Source organism: Ascaphus truei, chromosome 19, assembly GCF_040206685.1.
Source record: "Ascaphus truei isolate aAscTru1 chromosome 19, aAscTru1.hap1, whole genome shotgun sequence".
Classification (NCBI taxonomy): Eukaryota; Metazoa; Chordata; class Amphibia; order Anura; family Ascaphidae; genus Ascaphus; species Ascaphus truei.
The window spans coordinates 10,646,683-10,666,116 of NC_134501.1; the positions used below are offsets into that span (position 1 = coordinate 10,646,683).

A 19,434-nucleotide genomic window follows, 5' to 3' on the forward strand; every position below is an offset into this window, starting at 1 on the left:
AGGGACTGATTGAGACTGCCCCCCCCCCCCAGTGAGGGAGACTGCCCCCCCCCCAGTGATTTAGTTAGATTGCACCCCCCCCCCCCCCACCAATGAGTGAGACTGACCCAGTGGGTGAGTCTATCCTCAGGGACTGTGAGACTGCCAAACACCACCCAGTGAGACTGCCCCACTCCCCCAGTCAGTGAGTTACCTGGCAGTAATCTGTAGTGACACCCACTCTTGGTAGATGTAGGAGGTGCCTCAGTCACACCCGGGACAGAGAGAGACAGGCAGACCCGGAGCAGGACACCTGAGTGACCCCTCGCAACTCCCAGAGTTCCCCATGGGGAAGAAGATCAGTGCCCCGAGTGTGGGGCTCCTGTGTCTGCTCCTACAGGTCAGTACTGCCCCCTCCAAACAACTGCCCCTGTTCCTCCGTGCAACAGCTGCCCTGATTCTCCCCCCCCCCCCCAAAAAAATTACTCTGTTTCCAACTTCCCCTACCCTGTCCGCCCTGACCCCCTCTCTATCCCCCCTGTGTGCTCATGTCACTGTGTGCAGCTCCCCACTATATGACATGTGACAGTGGGGTGAATGTGGCAGGCCTGGGGCACACACAGGCACAGTTAGGGCTGCTTGTCACTGCTGCACCTTGTACTCTGGGGACAGCTGTGTCACTCACTGTAATGTGTGTCAGTGTCAGTGGTGCAATGAGGGAGCTGGTGCTCTGTGTACATGGGGCCAGTGTTAGATTAGAGATGTTGGGGGTGACACATACTCTCTGTGGGGTCCCCTCATGGCTCTGTTCCTCTATGGCAGGTCACAGGAGGGTTGGCAGAGTGGGTACAATGCCGCCCCGGCTTCACTGAGGACAGATACACCTTCTCCGTGCCCGGGACCCTGGAGCCGGGCACCGTGCTGGGCAAAGGTAAGATGCACTACAATAAGCAGAGACGCGCCAATGCTGCAGCCAATAGGACACATTATTTACTACATTACTATGTGTTTTTGTATATATTTTTCTTCTCCCTCGTGACCGGGACATTTAAACTTGCAGGAGATTCCGGCACCCCATACTACGGCCTGTACCTCGGGAAACGGGTCCCCGGACCTGAAATTATTGCAGTTCAGCACTGGAGACCCCCGCTTCAGTCCTATGTACTACTACTAATAAAAACACGATCTGCTGTAAGGCCACGTCCCTGCTGGCTACTGCAGCGCCCGCTGTGGCGGACGCTGCAGGGACAAGAGCTCTCCCCTCAATAGGCCCGCTGCGAGGGGGGGGGGCATTAACCCATTAACCCCTTCAGTAGACAATAGTAATCCCACTAGGGGGGTTACACTTGAAAACCTTCAATGCTGCAGCAGGATGTACTGAGAGTCTGTGCTGATGATTCCTCTTCTTGTCTTTGCAGTGAGCTTTGACAGGTGTACGGAGCAGAAGACCACACACTATGTGTCTGAGGACCCAGGTTTCGAGGTCCAAGTGGATGGCATAGTCTTGGCAAAGCATCAGATAAAGCTGCACGGCTCAAAAAGGAACTTCATTGTTCACACTCGGGCTGACGCAGACTGGACATTCTTCACGGTTGTTGCCCTGCAGAGTAAAAAGCACCACCACAAAAAGCAGGTACGGCCACCCACCTGGGACGGGAATCGGTTACAAAAGGTTACCAGGAAAGATACACCGGGAATGGTGGAGAACAGATTGCCTATGGCTGCTGTCTGCGGTGGGATGGCATTTGGAGACATGTCCCAAGTAAAAGGTTCCTGATCCAGAGATGAGCCGGCTGCACCAATCCTTATGTGTTTATTGTACTCGCGGATAAGTCTTTGTAACCTCCCTTTGGGATTTATAAGCGGTAAACTGTGTGGGCCCACACAGAGTAATGCCCCTTCCCTATCACATTGTGCTTGGTGACTAGACCGAATCATGGCTCTGTCCATTTCTGCCCAGTGATTGTAACATAATGGTAGGATATATATATATATATATATAAAGAGGAAAAAAGGTTCTGGAAGTCAGGTCCTGGGAGTAGACACAGGAGTAGGACCTCACTGTACATAGTGTATATAAGTTCAGAAAATAGATAGGTATAGGATAGCCGGGTCAGCCCAAGTGGAGGTTGCATAGCCAACTCTTATCCAAAAGGCCATATGGTGGCACTCAGTACCCAAAATGGGGATACTACCCGGGGAGAGACACAGCTTGTTACAAGGGTTCACCAGAGATGGAGCAATATCAATGCTATAGAGCAGGGGTGCACAATGTGTGTGTGTGTGTGTGTGTATATATATATATATATATATATATATATATATATATATATATATATATATATATATATATATATCAAAAAAGAAAGTAGCGCCAGTTCCGTACAATGAATAATATAAAGTGGAATTTATTAATAACCAGAATAGTCTCAAGGACAATGCAAAACTAGTGTGTTTAAAAAGCAATATTGACAAAAAATAAAATGAAATGGTTAGCAGCAATATGCAAGTGACATATATGAGGAACTTGTGAGCGAGGAGGCAATTGATGGTAAGGAGGAAGTAACCACTGGAGCATATAAGAGTAATTGTACAATGGACACACCTCCCACCGCCGTAGAGAAAAATCGCTAGGAAGGCTGAGTTGGTGACTGGAAAAGTTTATTGAGGTTTCATGGTAAAAGTCTGGCGGATCCTCTGACGCGTTTCAGCCGCAGCGGGCCTTTGTCAAAGAGTGATCCGCCAGTGAACAGATAGCCCTAATATGGAGTGTCAGATCCAAAACACCTGTGGAATCTAATCACCACATGATGATCAGCAGGTATCAGGAGTGACATCACCATATAAGGAAACACACATACATAAACAAATAAAATAACCAGGTTCATATATAACATACTCGATAAATATGTACTATTTCAAATAAACATACATATAACAGAAACATGAATCAGGTAATAGTAGGCTTCATGTGCTGTGATTGCAGCAACCATGTCCTCGACATCCTGGTCCACATATTCCAGTCCATATTCACGGCACTTGTCTTTTAGCTGATTTCTAGTTTTAAGTAATAGGCACTCTCCGCTTCACTCATGGTTCTGGGTCGCAGCAGGTGAGGTGGTGTGACAACTTGCGTTACTTGTTGCACTAATGTGTGTTCAATATCTTTAGACCCAGGAACTCGCAATTACCATCGAGTCCCCACTAGATCACAGTACCCTGCAGAATACTGTAATCTAGGTCCAGTTCAATCCCGCCGCTGCCACCAGTTAACTTATAACGCCTGTCACGGTGAGATTATGGCAGGCTGTATAAGGTCACATAAATATATATAACAGATTATATATATTTATCACTGGGTCTGAACTGAAGCGAGTCTTAGATATAATAAAGTATATTTATTCCTTTGGATAGGTGAACACACGAATACTACAGTAACAGACAAGAAGTACACTTACTTAGGGGTTGGGGAATGAGAAGTATGATGTAGCATTTCTCTCAGCAATCAGGTAATCATTCAGGGGATATCAGGTAACCATATCAGCAAACGAAGACAAAGGATATAGGGGGGACAGCAGTTTATAAACCTTTTGTCCCTCTATCCTTAACATTAAGTACCTGTGATTGGTTTTCAATTACCTCCAGCCAATCTTTAACGTGGGAACACATTTTAATACATGCCCCCCTGCTAGCTGGCACAGGCGCAGTAGAACTCTGGGGTCTCATTTCTGTAGCCCCACATATGCAAATAGAATGCCAGCCAGTCTACCCATTTGGATCTCTGGCAGGAAAACCTTTGTTTGAAGGTGTTAAATGGGACACTTAAAAACCGCTCTGGTTTGAGCCTTCTCCGCCCTCACATAAACAGGGAGGGTGACAAAACCCTTTAAACAATACTTAAGTCCTAGACATTGGGTCGCCTCTAGGGCCATCTGCTATCCTGGCATGCAAAAGAATTTCCTCTGGGTTCTATCCATACCTTGGGATACAGTATTGAACATAAAACATAAACGTATTAAAATATCCGGTTCCGTTGGGTCCAGCAGGTCCAAACTTCCCAGTTCTCAATGTCGGAACTGAGACACTGTATGGTCCAAAAGGCGACGTGCTACGACCTTCGGGACCGGAGTTACACAAATGCACCTTAAATCATTTTTCATTTTAATACAAAAATCTCCGCTTCAAGAAATCACGGTTTTTCACTAAATCCCCATTGAAAACAACGGGCTTCGCCGCCATAGACCTTCAATGGCAAACCGCCGCCGTTGGTGGCTATGGGAATCCCCGCCATAGACTTTCAACGGGGCGATGCCGCCGTTGAAGTCAATGGGAGTTTTCCGCCGTAGCCGGTCAATGGGGTTTGGCCGCCATTGGAGTCTATGGGAAAAATCCCGAACTTTCAAGAGGGTCCATACTCCGTCGGGTTTGTCCCAGAGGGTCAAGGATGGTTCTGCAGCGATGCCGGAGCAGTGGCTACAGATACCCCAAACCCTGACTCTCTGGACCCTCCGGAACCGGAGTTATGGAATACCAAAATTCAGCTTTTCACACTTAGCCGTTTTCCTGAGCTGGTTCGGCCGCCGCCATTGGAACCTATGGCGCGGCCCGCTCTTATGGGTTCGACCCTTATCGGGGGTCCAGGATACGGGGACCCGGTTGTGGTCGAGTGGGGGGAGGTCTAGGAACTAGGGACAGAAAGAATTTTATTCCTAGGGGCCCTAGAACTGTTTATTCCCACGCCACTTGTCGTTGAACTTGACTTGTAAGTGATCAAAGCTCTCCTATTGAAAATGTATCCGCTTTGCGGTTAAGCGGTTTGGACAGCAGCCAACTTGTTCCTGGAAAGCTCTTTCGAGGGTTTCTCCATTGAAGTCAATGAGCCCATAGACTTTCAATGGAAAACCGCCGCTCTCCCTCTCGGACGCCATCTGCTGGTCTTCTCAGGAACCGGACTCCACAGCAAGATTCTCCATTAAAAAGCATTGAGTCCTAATGGCGGCCTATGGGAACCTGCAAAATGGTGCCTGAAAAGGTGGGAAAATCTACACAAAGGGCTATAATCACTATACAACTATTAACCCTTGTGCTCCCAGATGGATCCCAGTGTGTGTGGGCTGCAGACCAGTTGTTACAATAAAACAGGGGAAACAGGGGAATACACATGTACATGTACATGTCATTACAGGGGTTAAATCACCGTTCTGGGTCTTAGCCCAGTTAACCCTTTGACTCCCGGGTGAGGTCAGGGGATGGCCAAATGGGGTGTAACCCCTTTAATCCCGGGCCACCCCTTTTCTCCCTCTACATTGTTTTGTTTGTCTTTATTTATATAGTGCTATTAATGTACATAGCGCTTCACAGCAGTAATACACGTGGTAATCAAATAAATAACAGATCATGGGAATAAGTGCTTTAGACATAAAAGTAACATTAAGGAAGAAGAGTCCCTGCCCCGAGGAGCTTACAGTCTAATTGGTAGGTAGGGAGAACATACAGAGTGAGTTCTGGTAAGTGCGTCTGCAGGGGGCCAAGCTTTATGTATCATGTGTTCAGAATATCCACAGTGCTATTCATATGCTTCTTTAAGCAAGTGTGTCTTAAGGTGGGTCTTAAAGGTGGATAGAGAGGGTGCTAGTCGGGTACTGAGGGGACGGGCATTCCAGAGGTGTGGGGCAGTCAGTGAAAAGGGTTTAAGGCGGGAGAGGGCTTTAGATACAAAGGGGGTAGAAAGAAGACATCCTTGAGAAGAACGCAAGAGTCTGGATGGTGCATAACGAGAAATTAGGGCTGAGATGTAAGGAGGGGCAGAAGAGTGTAAAGCTTTAAAAGTGAGGAGTCGAATGGAGTGTCACTGTTAGTGAATAGGCCCCTTAGAGAGAGATGGGGAAATTGTGTAGACAATTTTTGTTATACAGAGTGCAGGGGTAAATTTGACTTTAACACCTACTACCTAAAAATAGTTTCCTCTCTTGTTCTAAACAATTCTCTTCCTGTTTTCCCACCCGCAGGAATCTTCCCCTGAGGAACATGCAGGTCTTCTCCCCAAATCTATGTCTGGGCGGAAAAGACAGAAGAGAGACTGGGTTATCCCCCCAAACTCACTGTCTGAGAATGAGAAGGGTCCATTTCCCAAAAACATGGTGCAGGTACGTTAAGTTTCTTGTGAGAACAAAAAGTTTGGGATGGAGGCGCCCCCAATAAAGAGAGCACCAACTAAAACTATAGTGGAGTATATATACTGCACGCTATATATGGGGGAGGGGGGGGTGAAGCATTAATCAATTCATGTGTTAAAGCTGATTCATATCATAAACTGGTTTGACGGGTGTAGTATTACTGCTGGAAAGTGTTTGTTTCACATGGTAGTTCTGATTTGTGTGATACTGTATGTTTTAGGGACCAACATTAGACTTGATTTATAAATTATATGATCGTGTACAGAAGTTTCAGAACCTCACACGTCTCCGCGTGTACTGTGTAAGCAATACCTCCTGGGGAGTAGAGTTTCACCTAAAGATACAGAATCTTCCGTTGAGGGGCAGATTCAATCCAAGATTGCATTTTGGGTAGGAAAAAGTAGCATTTTACATTTTTGCTAAATATGTTTAATTTGTTGGTTGGGGAGACTACATGAAATATCTGCTTTATTACTCAGATCAAGTCCAATAAAGACAAGGAGATCAGATTGTTCTACAGCATCACTGGGCAGGGGGCTGATACCCCACCTGTAGGGGTCTTCATCATTGAAAGGGAAACTGGTTGGATGAAGGTGACCAGAACCCTGGACAGAGAAGACATTGCTCAGTATAGTGTAAGTATTTAACCCAATATGAACTGGAAAACGATGTTCAGGATGGGACCACAGTGTGATTACACTGCCCCAACGCTCACATTTTACTGAGGTGTCAATCTGTGTTTTAGCTTTCTTGCCATGCGGTGTCGGCGAATGGACAATCAGCGGAGGACCCCATGGAAATCGTCATTAAAGTCATAGATCAGAATGATAACCACCCACAATTCACAGAGAAGGTCTTCCATGGCTCCGTGGCTGAAGGGTCTCGGCCAGGTGTGTCTTGTTATTGTGTGTTATTGTGTGTTATTGTGTGTTATTTCTTACAAATGACATGTAACATTTTTAATGGCAACATGGTCACTGATTTATTATTTGTTAAGGCACTTCTGTGATGACCGTAACCGCGACGGATGCCGACGATAGTGTGGACACCGACAATGGGGTGATTGGTTATTCCATCATCAGTCAAGATCCCCAAGTTCCCAGTGACCAGATGTTTACAATCAATAATCAGACTGGAATGATCAGTATGATCACAACTGGATTAGACCGCGAGGTTTGTGACCTGTTTATCTTGGAGATTTCTACTCTTCATGTCCCAAAATTCACCATTTTGGTGAATACTGAATACTGCAGAATACCAAATATATCTAGTCAGTGTCTATTTGTAAACACGATTCTGTATGTATATTTTGGCTCCACTCGTGTTTCTTACAATAATTATTGCTCCTGCCTGCCTGGAATTGTCTCCATGCTGCCAGGAGGCCGAGCTCTGGTATCTTTCTCCAGTCACACCTTAACACCTCTCATTCTTTCAGACCACCCCACAATACACAGTCTACATCAAAGCTGCAGATCAAATGGGGGCCGGATTGGTAACGACTGGTACCGCTGTGATCACCGTGACAGACATGAATGACAACCCTCCCATATTTGACCCCAAAACGGTAAGTGGATATTTTTCTTTGGTTAAGATGTTCCTATGAGAGCGCAGTCCTATAAGGGCCATAAACGTCTTTAGAAAAATGAAACAATGTGAGGGTTATCTTCAAAAAAAAGGTTGGACATCTTTTTAGCAAGGAAAAGTATACAGGGATATACCTAATAAGTGGGAAGTATGTTCATCCAGGGAATAATCTGATTGCCAATATTTGGAGACAGGAAGGAATTTATTTTTCCCGTTATGAGATATCATTGGATGATATGTCACTGGGGTTTTGTGTTTGCCTTCCTCTGGATCAATAAGTAAGTATAGATATAGGATAAAGTATAAATCTAAATTTACTTAGGTTGAACTTGATGAACGTATGTCTTTTTTCAACCTCATCTACTATGTAACGCTGTATCTCTGTAACGCTGTATCTCTGTAACGCTGTATCTCTGTAACGCTGTATCTCTGTGACGTTGTAACGCTGTATCTCTGTGACGCTGTATCTCTGTGACGCTGTATCTCTGTAACGCTGTATCTCTGTAACGCTGTATCTCTCTAACGCTGTATCTCTGTAACGCTGTATCTCTGTAACGCTGTATCTCTGTGACGTTGTAACGCTGTATCTCTGTGATGCTGTATCTCTGTGACGCTGTATCTCTGTGACACTGTATCTCTGTAACGCTGTATCTCTCTAACGCTGTATCTCTGTAACGCTGTATCTCTGTAACGCTGTATCTCTGTAAGGTGCATTTAGATTTCTCCGGGTGTTGGGTTTTCCTTTGTAGAAATATAAAATAACACTGTGACAAGCTGCCTTTTAAATAACTACATGACATCCCAAACACTAACTGTACAGATATCAACGGCTTTGTTGAAGGTAAAACTGATATAACTGCAGTGTTTCAGGCTAAATTCCTTAACTTACCACAAGCGGAGATGCCAGAGATGCTCCGTTTGGTCTTGGGGCTAATATCCAGATTGGAGCCTTTTGGAAAGTCTCATGTCATCTCATGTTTGTCTTATTTCCAGTACACCGCTAATGTCCCTGAGAATGAGGCGGGTGTTGAGGTCTCGCGCCTGATTGTCACAGATGCTGATGTTGCCAATACAGATGCTTGGCATGCGGTCTACAATATTGTAAAGGGAAATGAGGCAAACCTTTTTGGTGTCACAACCGTTAACAACAACATTGGTCTCTTGAAAACAATCAAGGTAAGTTGGGTTCAGTATGCGTCTTCCAACAGGAGAAGACCTCAGCACTTTGCGGGTGTTTAATATTAAACTGCAAATAGTACAGATCAGGGGAACTATCGCAAATGACAATATTTTACCCTGAGGGTCACAGATACACGACAGAGAGACACTCAATAGGTGCCTGTGTAAGCAGCCAATGTGGACCTGACTTACTGCAATCTAAGTTCCTACGACTTGGTGCCCCAGCCATCGCTAAACCGCTTGCTTCCCTAATCAACTCTATCCTGTCTGCAGGCCATATCATTAACACCTGGAAAACTGACAGAGTTGAACCAATCTTCAAAAGTGGGGACAGAAATGCAGTTTCAAACTACAGGCCAATCTATCTTCTCCCAATACTATTCAAAGTCATGGAAAAATGTGTTCACTCCCAATTATGCGATTACTATACCAAGATACATTTCCCTAGCCAATGCCATACTGGATTTCGCCCCAAACACTCCACAGTACCTACCCTGCTAAAAGTTTGCAATGAGATCCAGTGTGGAATGGAACGGAGACAACTCACTGGTGCAATAATCCTAGATTTTGCAAAGGCTTTTGATACTGTTGATCATGGTATCTTGCTAAATAAACTTCAGTGCTCTGGAATAGGGAAACATGCATTAAACTGGTTCCCAACATGGGTCTATCTCAGGTTCTGACTCCATACTCTTGGATATCACCTGTAGTGTCCCGCTTGGCTCTGTTCTGGGGCCCCTACTCTTCTCAGTCTTGATGAAGTAATATTGCTGAAATGAAGATACTGTTGATATTATGGAAATGGACTGGGGGGGTCTATGGAGAGGAAATTGTTAGCTGTGTTTGGAATCCATCTTGTCTTTTAGTATGTCTTTTTCTATGTGTTATATGTCAGTATGCGTGTTGTTGCAAGAGTGAACTTTGCTCCGGGGGGGGGGGGGGGAATATGGGCTGTGCCTTGTTGCTCAAACACTCAAATTGCTGTGGTCAGCTAAAAGAACCAGTTTAGGCTAGATGAGTTGATCTTTGAAGTCAGTCTTGGATAGTAAAGATGACCTGTAACTTGATTGGTTTAGAAGATGATTATCCCCTCATGTTCAGGGAGTGCATTTTGTGATGTCATTATATTCTGCTTAGCAACCTATTTTAAACAAATTAATCTGAAATGTGTACATAAGACCTGCTTTGGCCCTCCCTTAACAGAGTGTCTAATGGAAAACTTTCGTGTATGATCATACTATATATTAATAAACTACTCATTATCTACGAACCCTTGTTTGTGAGTTTGCAAACAACGACAGTGTTCATCAATGATCTTCCTACAGCTTGTAAGGAAGCTTCAATACACATGTATGCAGATGACACAATCTTATATGCACACAGCCCTAGCCTCCCCGACCTTGAACACATACTTCAGTCTGATTTTTTGAGACTCGAAAACTGGATTTCCCAAAACAAACTGTTTTTAAACACTGACAAGACTGTAACAATGGTATTTGGGACCAAGGCTAAGTTTCTAAAGCTTCAAATGACAGAGCTTCAGATCAGAACCATCTCTAATACCATCCTAGTCCCTGTCACTAGTTTAAAATATCTGGGCATATGGTTTGACTCCCATTTAACATTTGGGTTGCACATTGATACCCTGACATCCAAAACCTGTGCCAAACTAGGTGCACTTTATAAGAACAAATCCTCCCTAAGCCTGCTGGTCAGAAAGCGTATCGTACAGCAGATGCTAATGCCAACTATAGACTATGGGGACATAGTATATGGCTCGGCACCCCAACCTCACCTTAGCAAAACTGATTTTACAGTGCTACTGTATGTTTCATTCAAACTCTGATTTCTCTTGTGTTTATATAAACCTCTCCTTCCTGTTTCAGCCCTTGGATTTTGAGGTAAAGAAGGAGTATATTCTCTATGTCGCTGTCACAAACACAGTCAACTTTTCAGTGCCACTGCCGACCTCCACTGCCACAATCACGGTGACTGTTCTGGATGTGAATGAGGCCCCAGTGTTCCAACCACCAACAAAAACAGTAGATATCTCCGAGGATCTTCCCAATGGGCAGGAAGTTGCCTCTTACACGGCACAGGATCCGGATAAGGCGCAGAATCAGAAGATACTGTGAGTAGCTGGATGCTTGTTCTGGGGTTGGTACCCGGAGACTTGCGTTGCATATTTCTTATGTTTTCTATTCATTCTAACTTCCTTTCCCAGTAATCGCGACACTTTCTTCGCTGTTGCACTGTATAGGAATAACCTTTCCTAATTTCGGAACCTCGCCATTCCTTGGCGTCCTCCTTTTATTGTTGAACTCAGGATAGGTTCTGTGATGGTCTCATGGGGAGTCTTACATTGGGCATGTCATGGACCTATCCCCCCTCCAAAGCATAACAAGTTTGCCCCTTTTATAATTTAATTTTAATCTACTAACATAATGAAAGATTGATTCACAAATTAATATTTTGTCTGAAAATAAATAACCTAATATCGAAGGAAATGCACTAAATGTATTTTCCTGTATATTTCTTATATCTCAATGCGCTTGTTTAATTGTTTAATGACTGAGTTACTATGTTTTCAGTGTTCTTGCACCTCCATTATAAAGCATTGAGCACTGTGGATTCAGTGACCTGTTCCTGTAACTGAACTTCTCTTCTCTGCAGTTACAGCATCGGGTTTGACCCGGCTGGGTGGCTCTCTGTGGACAAGGACAATGGGATCATCACTGGAAAAGGCAACTTGGACCGGGAGTCACAGTTTGTGCAGAACGGCAATTACAAAGCGATTATCTTGGCTGTGGACAATGGTAAGGATTTAATCATTGTAAAGCACTAGAGCTAAATACTACAATAAATATGCAACCCTATACATTGTTTCAATGTACAGGGGACTCCAACTAGACTGGGTTCCAGTAACCATCATGGCACCTTTACCAGCAGCCCCCGGGGCCTTCTTGGTCTTAGCCATGGGCGTAGGGGAGAGACCTAGAAAGGATGTTAATGCGCTATGCAAGAGCAGAACATTACATTGTATAATAGGGATATGCAACTCGCCTCTGGCTCCTGTCTCTATAGAAAAACATCAGTCCTCTTTTATGAAGGCATATGCATGCTGGTAACACAACACTGCCAGCGCAGTCCCAAGATAAAAGAAAAAAAGGGAAGAGAAAAAAAATAATGAATTAAAATAATTGTGCATTATTGTAAGGATTCTTTTATAAATCTTAGTCATTTTTGTATTGCGCTCACGTGGAGTGCGTGGGACATAGGGGTTAGTGATGAATGTATTCCGCTCACGTGGAGTGCGTGGAACATAGAGGTTAGTGATGAATGTATTGCGCTCACGTGAAGTGCGTGGGACATAGGGGTTAGTGATTAATGTATTGCGCTCACATGGAGTGCGTGGGATATAGGGGTTAGTGATGTATGTATTGCGCTCACGTGGAGTGCGTGGGACATAGGGGTTAGTGATGAATGTATTGCACTCACGTGGAGTGCGTGGGACATAGGGGTTAGTGATGAATGTATTGCGCTCACGTGGAGTGCGTGGGACATAGAGGTTAGTGATGAATGTATTGCGCTCACGTGGAGTGCGTGGGACATAGGGGTTAGTGATGTATGTATTGCGCTCACATGGAGTGCGTGGGACATAGGGGTTAGTGATGAATGTATTGCGCTCACGTGGAGTGCGTGGGACATAGGGGTTAGTGATGAATGTATTGCGCTCACGTGGAGTGCGTGGGACATAGCGGTTAGTGATGAATGGATTGCGCTCACGTGGAGTGCGTGGGACATAGGGGTTAGTGATGAATGTATTGCACTCACATGGAGTGCGTGGGACATAGAGGTTTGTGATGAATGTATTGCGCTCACGTGGAGTGCGTGGGACATAGGGGTTAGTGATGAATGTATTGCGCTCACATGGAGTGCGTGGGACATAGGGGTTAGTGATGAATGTATTGCGCTCACATGGAGTGCGTGGGACATAGGGGTTAGTGATGTATGTATTGCACTCACGTGGAGTGCGTGGGACATAGGGGTTAGTGATGAATGTATTGCACTCACGTGGAGAGCGTGGGACATAGAGGTTAGTGATGAATGTATTGCGCTCACGTGGAGTGCGTGGGACATAGGGGTTAGTGATGTATGTATTGCGCTCACATGGAGTGCGTGGGACATAGAGGTTAGTGATGTATGTATTGCGCTCACATGGAGTGCGTGGGACAAAGGGGTTAGTGATGTATGTATTGCGCTCACGTGGAGTGCGTGGGACATAGGGGTTAGTGATGAATGTATTGCGCTCACGTGGAGTGCGTGGGACATAGAGGTTAGTGATGAATGTATTGCGCTCACATGGAGTGGGTGGGACATAGGGGTTAGTGATGAATGTATTGCGCTCACGTGGAGTGCGTGGGACATAGGGGTTAGTGATGAATGTATTGTGCTCACGTGGAGTGCGTGGGACATAGGGGTTAGTGATGAATGTATTGCGCTCACAAGGAGTGCGTGGGACATAGAGGTTAGTGATGAATGTATTGCGCTCACGTGGAGTGCGTGGGACATAGGGGTTAGTGATGAATGTATTGCGCTCACGTGGAGTGCGTGGGACATAGGGGTTAGTGATGAATGTATTGCGCTCACGTGGAGTGCGTGGGACATAGGGGTTAGTGATGAATGTATTGCGCTCACGTGGAGTGCGTGGGACATAGGGGTTAGTGATGAATGTATTGCACTCACGTGGAGTGCGTGGGACATAGCGGTTAGTGATGAATGTATTGCGCTCACATGGAGTGCGTGAGACATAGGGGTTAGTGATGAATGTATTGCACTCACGTGGAGTGCGTGGGATATAGAGGTTAGTGATGAATGTATTGCGCTCACGTGGAGTGCGTGGGACATAGGGGTTAGTGATGTATGTATTGCGCTCACATGGAGTGCGTGGGACATAGGGGTTAGTGATGAATGTATTGCGCTCTCGTGGAGTGCGTGGGACATAGGGGTTAGTGATGAATGTATTGCGCTCACGTGGAGTGCGTGGTACATAGGGGTTAGTGATGAATGTATTGCGCTCACATGGAGTGCGTGGGACATAGGGGTTAGTGATGAATGTATTGCGCTCACGTGGAGTGCGTGGGACATAGGGGTTAGTGATGAATGTATTGCGCTCACATGGAGTGCGTGGGACATAGAGGTTAGTGATGAATGTATTGCGCTCACGTGGAGTGCGTGGGACATAGGGGTTAGTGATGAATGTATTGCGCTCACGTGGAGTGCGTGGGACATAGCGGTTAGTGATGAATGTATTGCGCTCACGTGGAGTGCGTGGGACATAGAGGTTAGTGATGAATGTATTGCGCTCTCGTGGAGTGCGTGGGACATAGGGGTTAGTGATGAATGTATTGCGCTCACGTGGAGTGCGTGGGACATAGGGGTTAGTGATGAATGTATTGCGCTCACGTGGAGTGCGTGGGACATAGGGGTTAGTGATGAATGTATTGCGCTCACGTGGAGTGCGTGGGACATAGAGGTTAGTGATGAATGTATTGCGCTCTCGTGGAGTGCGTGGGACATAGGGGTTAGTGATGAATGTATTGCGCTCACGTGGAGTGCGTGGGACATAGGGGTTAGTGATGAATGTATTGCGCTCACGTGGAGTGCGTGGGACATAGGGGTTAGTGATGAATGTATTGCGCTCACGTGGAGTGCGTGGGACATAGGGGTTAGTGATGAATGTATTGCGCTCACGTGGAGAGCGTGGGACATAGGGGTTAGTGATGAATGTATAGCGCTCACATGGAGTGCGGGGGACATAGGGGTTAGTGATGAATGTATTGCGCTCTCGTGGAGTGCGTGGGACATAGGGGTTAGTGATGAATGTATTGCGCTCACGTGGAGTGCGTGGGACATAGGGGTTAGTGATGAATGTATTGCGCTCACGTGGAGTGCGTGGGACATAGGGGTTAGTGATGAATGTATTGCGCTCACGTGGAGTGCGTGGTACATAGGGGTTAGTGATGAATGTATTGCGCTCACGTGGAGTGCGTGGGACATAGGTGTTAGTGATGAATGTATTGCGCTCACGTGGAATGCGTGGGACATAGAGGTTAGTGATGAATGTATTGCGCTCACGTGGAGTGCGTGGGACATAGAGGTTAGTGATGAATGTATTGCGCTCACAAGGAGTGCGTGGGACATAGAGGTTAGTGATGAATGTATTGCGCTCACGTGGAGTGCGTGGGACATAGAGGTTAGTGATGAATGTATTGCGCTCACGTGGAGTGCGTGGGACATAGAGGTTAGTGATGAATGTATTGCGCTCACGTGGAGTGCGTGGGACATAGAGGTTAGTGATGAATGTATTGCGCTCACGTGGAGTGCGTGGGACATAGAGGTTAGTGATGAATGTATTGCGCTCACGTGGAGTGCGTGGGACATAGGGGTTAGTGATGAATGTATTGCGCTCACGTGGAGTGCGTGGGATATAGGGGTTAGTGATGAATGTATTGCGCTCACGTGGAGTGCGTGGGATATAGGGGTTAGTGATGAATGTATTGCGCTCACGTGGAGTGCGTGGTACATAGGGGTTAGTGATGAATGTATTGCGCTCACGTGGAGTGCGTGGGACATAGGGGTTAGTGATGAATGTATTGCGCTCACGTGGAGTGCGTGGGACATAGGGGTTAGTGATGTATGTATTGCACTCACGTGGAGTGCGTGGTACATAGGGGTTAGTGATGAATGTATTGCACTCACGTGGAGTGCGTGGGACATAGGGGTTAGTGATGAATGTATTGCGCTCACGTGGAGTGCGTGGGACATAGGGGTTAGTGATGAATGTATTGCGCTCACGTGGAGTGCGTGGGACATAGGGGTTAGTGATGAATGTATTGCACTCACGTGGTGTGCGTGGGACATAGGGGTTAGTGATGAATGTATTGCACTCACGTGGAGTGCGTGGGACATAGGCGTTAGTGATGAATGTATTGCACTCACGTGGAGTGCGTGGGACATAGAGGTTAGTGATGAATGTATTGCGCTCACGTGGAGTGCGTGGGACATAGAGGTTAGTGATGAATGTATTGCGCTCACGTGGAGTGCGTGGGACATAGAGGTTAGTGATGAATGTATTGCGCTCACGTGGAGTGCGTGGGACATAGAGGTTAGTGACGAATGTAGTTCGCTCACATGGAGTGCGTGGGACATAGGGGTTAGTGATGAATGTATTGCGCTCACGTGGAGTGCGTGGGACATAGAGGTTAGTGATGAATGTATTGCGCTCACATGGAGTGCGTGGGACATAGGGGGTTAGTGATGAATGTATTGCGCTCACGTGGAGTGCGTGGGACATAGGGGTTAGTGATGAATGTATTGCGCTCACGTGAAGTGCGTGGGACATAGGGGTTAGTGATGAATGTATTGCGCTCACGTGGAGAGCGTGGGACATAGGGGTTAGTGATGAATGTATTGCGCTCACGTGGAGTGCGTGGGACATAGGGGTTAGTGATGTATGTATTGCACTCACGTGGAGTGCGTGGGACATAGGGGTTAGTGATGAATGTATTGCGCTCACGTGAAGTGCGTGGGACATAGGGGTTAGTGATGAATGTATTGCGCTCACGTGGAGAGCGTGGGACATAGGGGTTAGTGATGAATGTATTGCGCTCACGTGGAGTGCGTGGGACATAGGGGTTAGTGATGTATGTATTGCACTCACGTGGAGTGCGTGGGACATAGGGGTTAGTGATGAATGTATTGCACTCACGTGGAGTGCGTGGGACATAGGGGTTAGTGATGAATGTATTGCGCTCACGTGGAGTGCGTGGGACATAGGGGTTAGTGATGAATGTATTGCGCTCACGTGGAGTGCGTGGTACATAGGGGTTAGTGATGAATGTATTGCGCTCACGTGGAGTGCGTGGGACATAGGGGTTAGTGATGAATGTATTGCGCTCATGTGGAGTGCGTGGGACATAGGGGTTAGTGATGAATGTATTGCGCTCACGTGGAGTGCGTGGGACATAGGGGTTAGTGATGTATGTATTGCACTCACGTGGAGTGCGTGGGACATAGGGGTTAGTGATGAATGTATTGCACTCACGTGGAGTGCGTGGGACATAGGGGTTAGTGATGAATGTATTGCGCTCACGTGGAGTGCGTGGGACATAGGGGTTAGTGATGAATGTATTGCGCTCACGTGGAGTGCGTGGGACATAGGGGTTAGTGATGAATGTATTGCACTCACGTGGAGTGCGTGGGACATAGGGGTTAGTGATGAATGTATTGCACTCACGTGGAGTGCGTGGGACATAGGCGTTAGTGATGAATGTATTGCACTCACGTGGAGTGCGTGGGACATAGAGGTTAGTGATGAATGTATTGCACTCACGTGGAGTGCGTGGGACATAGATGTTAGTGATGAATGTATTGCGCTCACGTGGAGTACGTGGGACATAGGGGTTAGTGATTAATGTATTGCGCTCACGTGGAGTGCGTGGGACATAGGGGTTAGTGATGAATGTATTGCGATCACGTGGAGTGCGTGGGACATAGGGGTTAGTGATGAATGTATTGCGCTCACGTGGAGTGCGTGGGACATAGGGGTTAGTGATGAATGTATTGCACTCACGTGGAGTGCATGGGACATAGGCGTTAGTGATGAATGTATTGCACTCACGTGGAGTGCGTGGGACATAGAGGTTAGTGATGAATGTATTGCACTCACGTGGAGTGCGTGGGACATAGAGGTTAGTGACGAATGTATTGCGCTCACGTGGAGTGCGTGGGACATAGAGGTGACGAATGTAGTTCGCTCACATGGAGTGCGTAGGACATAGGGGTTAGTGATGAATGTATTGCGCTCACGTGGAGTGCGTGGGACATAGGGGTTAGTGATGAATGTATTGCGCTCACGTGGAGTGCGTGGGACATAGAGGTTAGTGACGAATGTAGTTCGCTCACATGGAGTGCGTGGGACATAGGGGTTAGTGATGAATGTATTGCGCTCACGTGGAGCGCGTGGGACATAGAGGTTAGTGATGAATGTATTGCGCTCACGTTGAGTGCGTGGGACATAGGGGTTAGTGATGAATGTATTGCGCTCACGTGGAGTGCGTGGGACATAGGGGTTAGTGATGAATGTATTGCACTCACGTGGAGTGCGTGGGACATAGGGGTTAGTGATGAATGTATTGCGCTCACGTGGAGTGCGTGGGGCATAGGGGTTAGTGATGAATGTATTGCACTCACGTGGAGTGCGTGGGACATAGCGGTTAGTGATTAATGTATTGCGCTCACGTGGAGTGCGTGGGACATAGGGGTTAGTGATTAATGTATTGCGCTCACGTGGAGTGCGTGGGACATAGGGGTTAGTGATGAATGTATTGCGCTCACGTGGAGTGCGTGGGACATAGGGGCTAGTGATGAATGTATTGCACTCACATGGAGTGCGTGGGACATAGGCGTTAGTGATGAATGTATTGCACTCACGTGGAGTGCGTGGGACATAGAGGTTAGTGATTAATGTATTGCACTCACGTGGAGTGCGTGGGACATAGAGGTTAGTGATGAATGTATTGCGCTCACGTGGAGTGCGTGGGACATAGGGGTTACTGATGAATGTATTGCGCTCACGTGGAGTGCGTGGGACATAGAGGTTAGTGACGAATGTAGTTCGCTCACATGGAGTGCGTGGGACATAGGGGTTAGTGATGAATGTATTGCGCTCTCGTGGAGTGCGTGGGACATAGGGGTTAGTGATGAATGTAGTTCGCTCACATGGAGTGCGTGGGACATAGGGGTTAGTGATGAATGTATTGCGCTCACGTGGAGTGCGTGGGACATAGGGGTTAGTGATGAATGTATTGCGCTCACGTGGAGTGCGTGGGACATAGAGGTTAGTGACGAATGTAGTTCGCTCACATGGAGTGCGTGGGACATAGGGGTTAGTGATGAATCTATTGCGCTCACGTGGAGTGCGTGGGACATAGGGGTTAGTGATGAATCTATTGCGCTCACGTGGAGTGCGTGGGACATAGGGGTTAGTGATGAATGTATTGCGCTCACGTGGAGTGCGTGGGACATAGGGGTTAGTGATGAATGTATTGCGCTCACGTGGAGTGCGTGGGACATAGAGGTTAGTGATGAATGTATTGCGCTCTCGTGGAGTGCGTGGGACATAGGGGTTAGTGATGAATGTATTGCGCTCACGTGGAGTGCGTAGGACATAGGGGTTAGTGATGAATGTATTGCGCTCACGTGGAGTGCGTGGGACATAGAGGTTAGTGATGAATGTATTGCGCTCACGTGGAGTGTGTGGGACATAGGGATTAGTGATGAATGTATTGCGCTCACGTGGAGTGCGTGGGACATAGGGGTTAGTGATGAATGTATTGCGCTCACAAGGAGTGCGTGGTACATAGAGGTTAGTGATGAATGTAGTTCGCTCACATGGAGTGCGTGGGACATAGCGGTTAGTGATGAATGTATTGCGCTCTCGTGGAGTGCGTGG

At 46.8% G+C, this 19,434-nt stretch overlaps 1 protein-coding gene across 1 annotated transcript in view; it reads left to right on the forward strand.

The window, feature by feature from the left end:
- The first annotated feature begins 223 nt into the window (after positions 1–223).
- Positions 224–19,434, forward strand: part of LOC142470274 (cadherin-1-like) — a 28,642-nt gene continuing 9,431 nt past the window's right edge. The window contains exons 1-11 of the mRNA XM_075577214.1: positions 224–379; positions 802–910; positions 1,398–1,612; positions 5,988–6,125; positions 6,635–6,790; positions 6,901–7,045; positions 7,153–7,328; positions 7,591–7,719; positions 8,733–8,915; positions 10,805–11,049; positions 11,592–11,734. Of these exons, the coding sequence (XP_075433329.1) occupies positions 326–379; positions 802–910; positions 1,398–1,612; positions 5,988–6,125; positions 6,635–6,790; positions 6,901–7,045; positions 7,153–7,328; positions 7,591–7,719; positions 8,733–8,915; positions 10,805–11,049; positions 11,592–11,734 (1,693 nt within the window). The 5' untranslated portion in view covers positions 224–325. The remainder of the gene's footprint in view (positions 380–801; positions 911–1,397; positions 1,613–5,987; positions 6,126–6,634; positions 6,791–6,900; positions 7,046–7,152; positions 7,329–7,590; positions 7,720–8,732; positions 8,916–10,804; positions 11,050–11,591; positions 11,735–19,434) is intronic.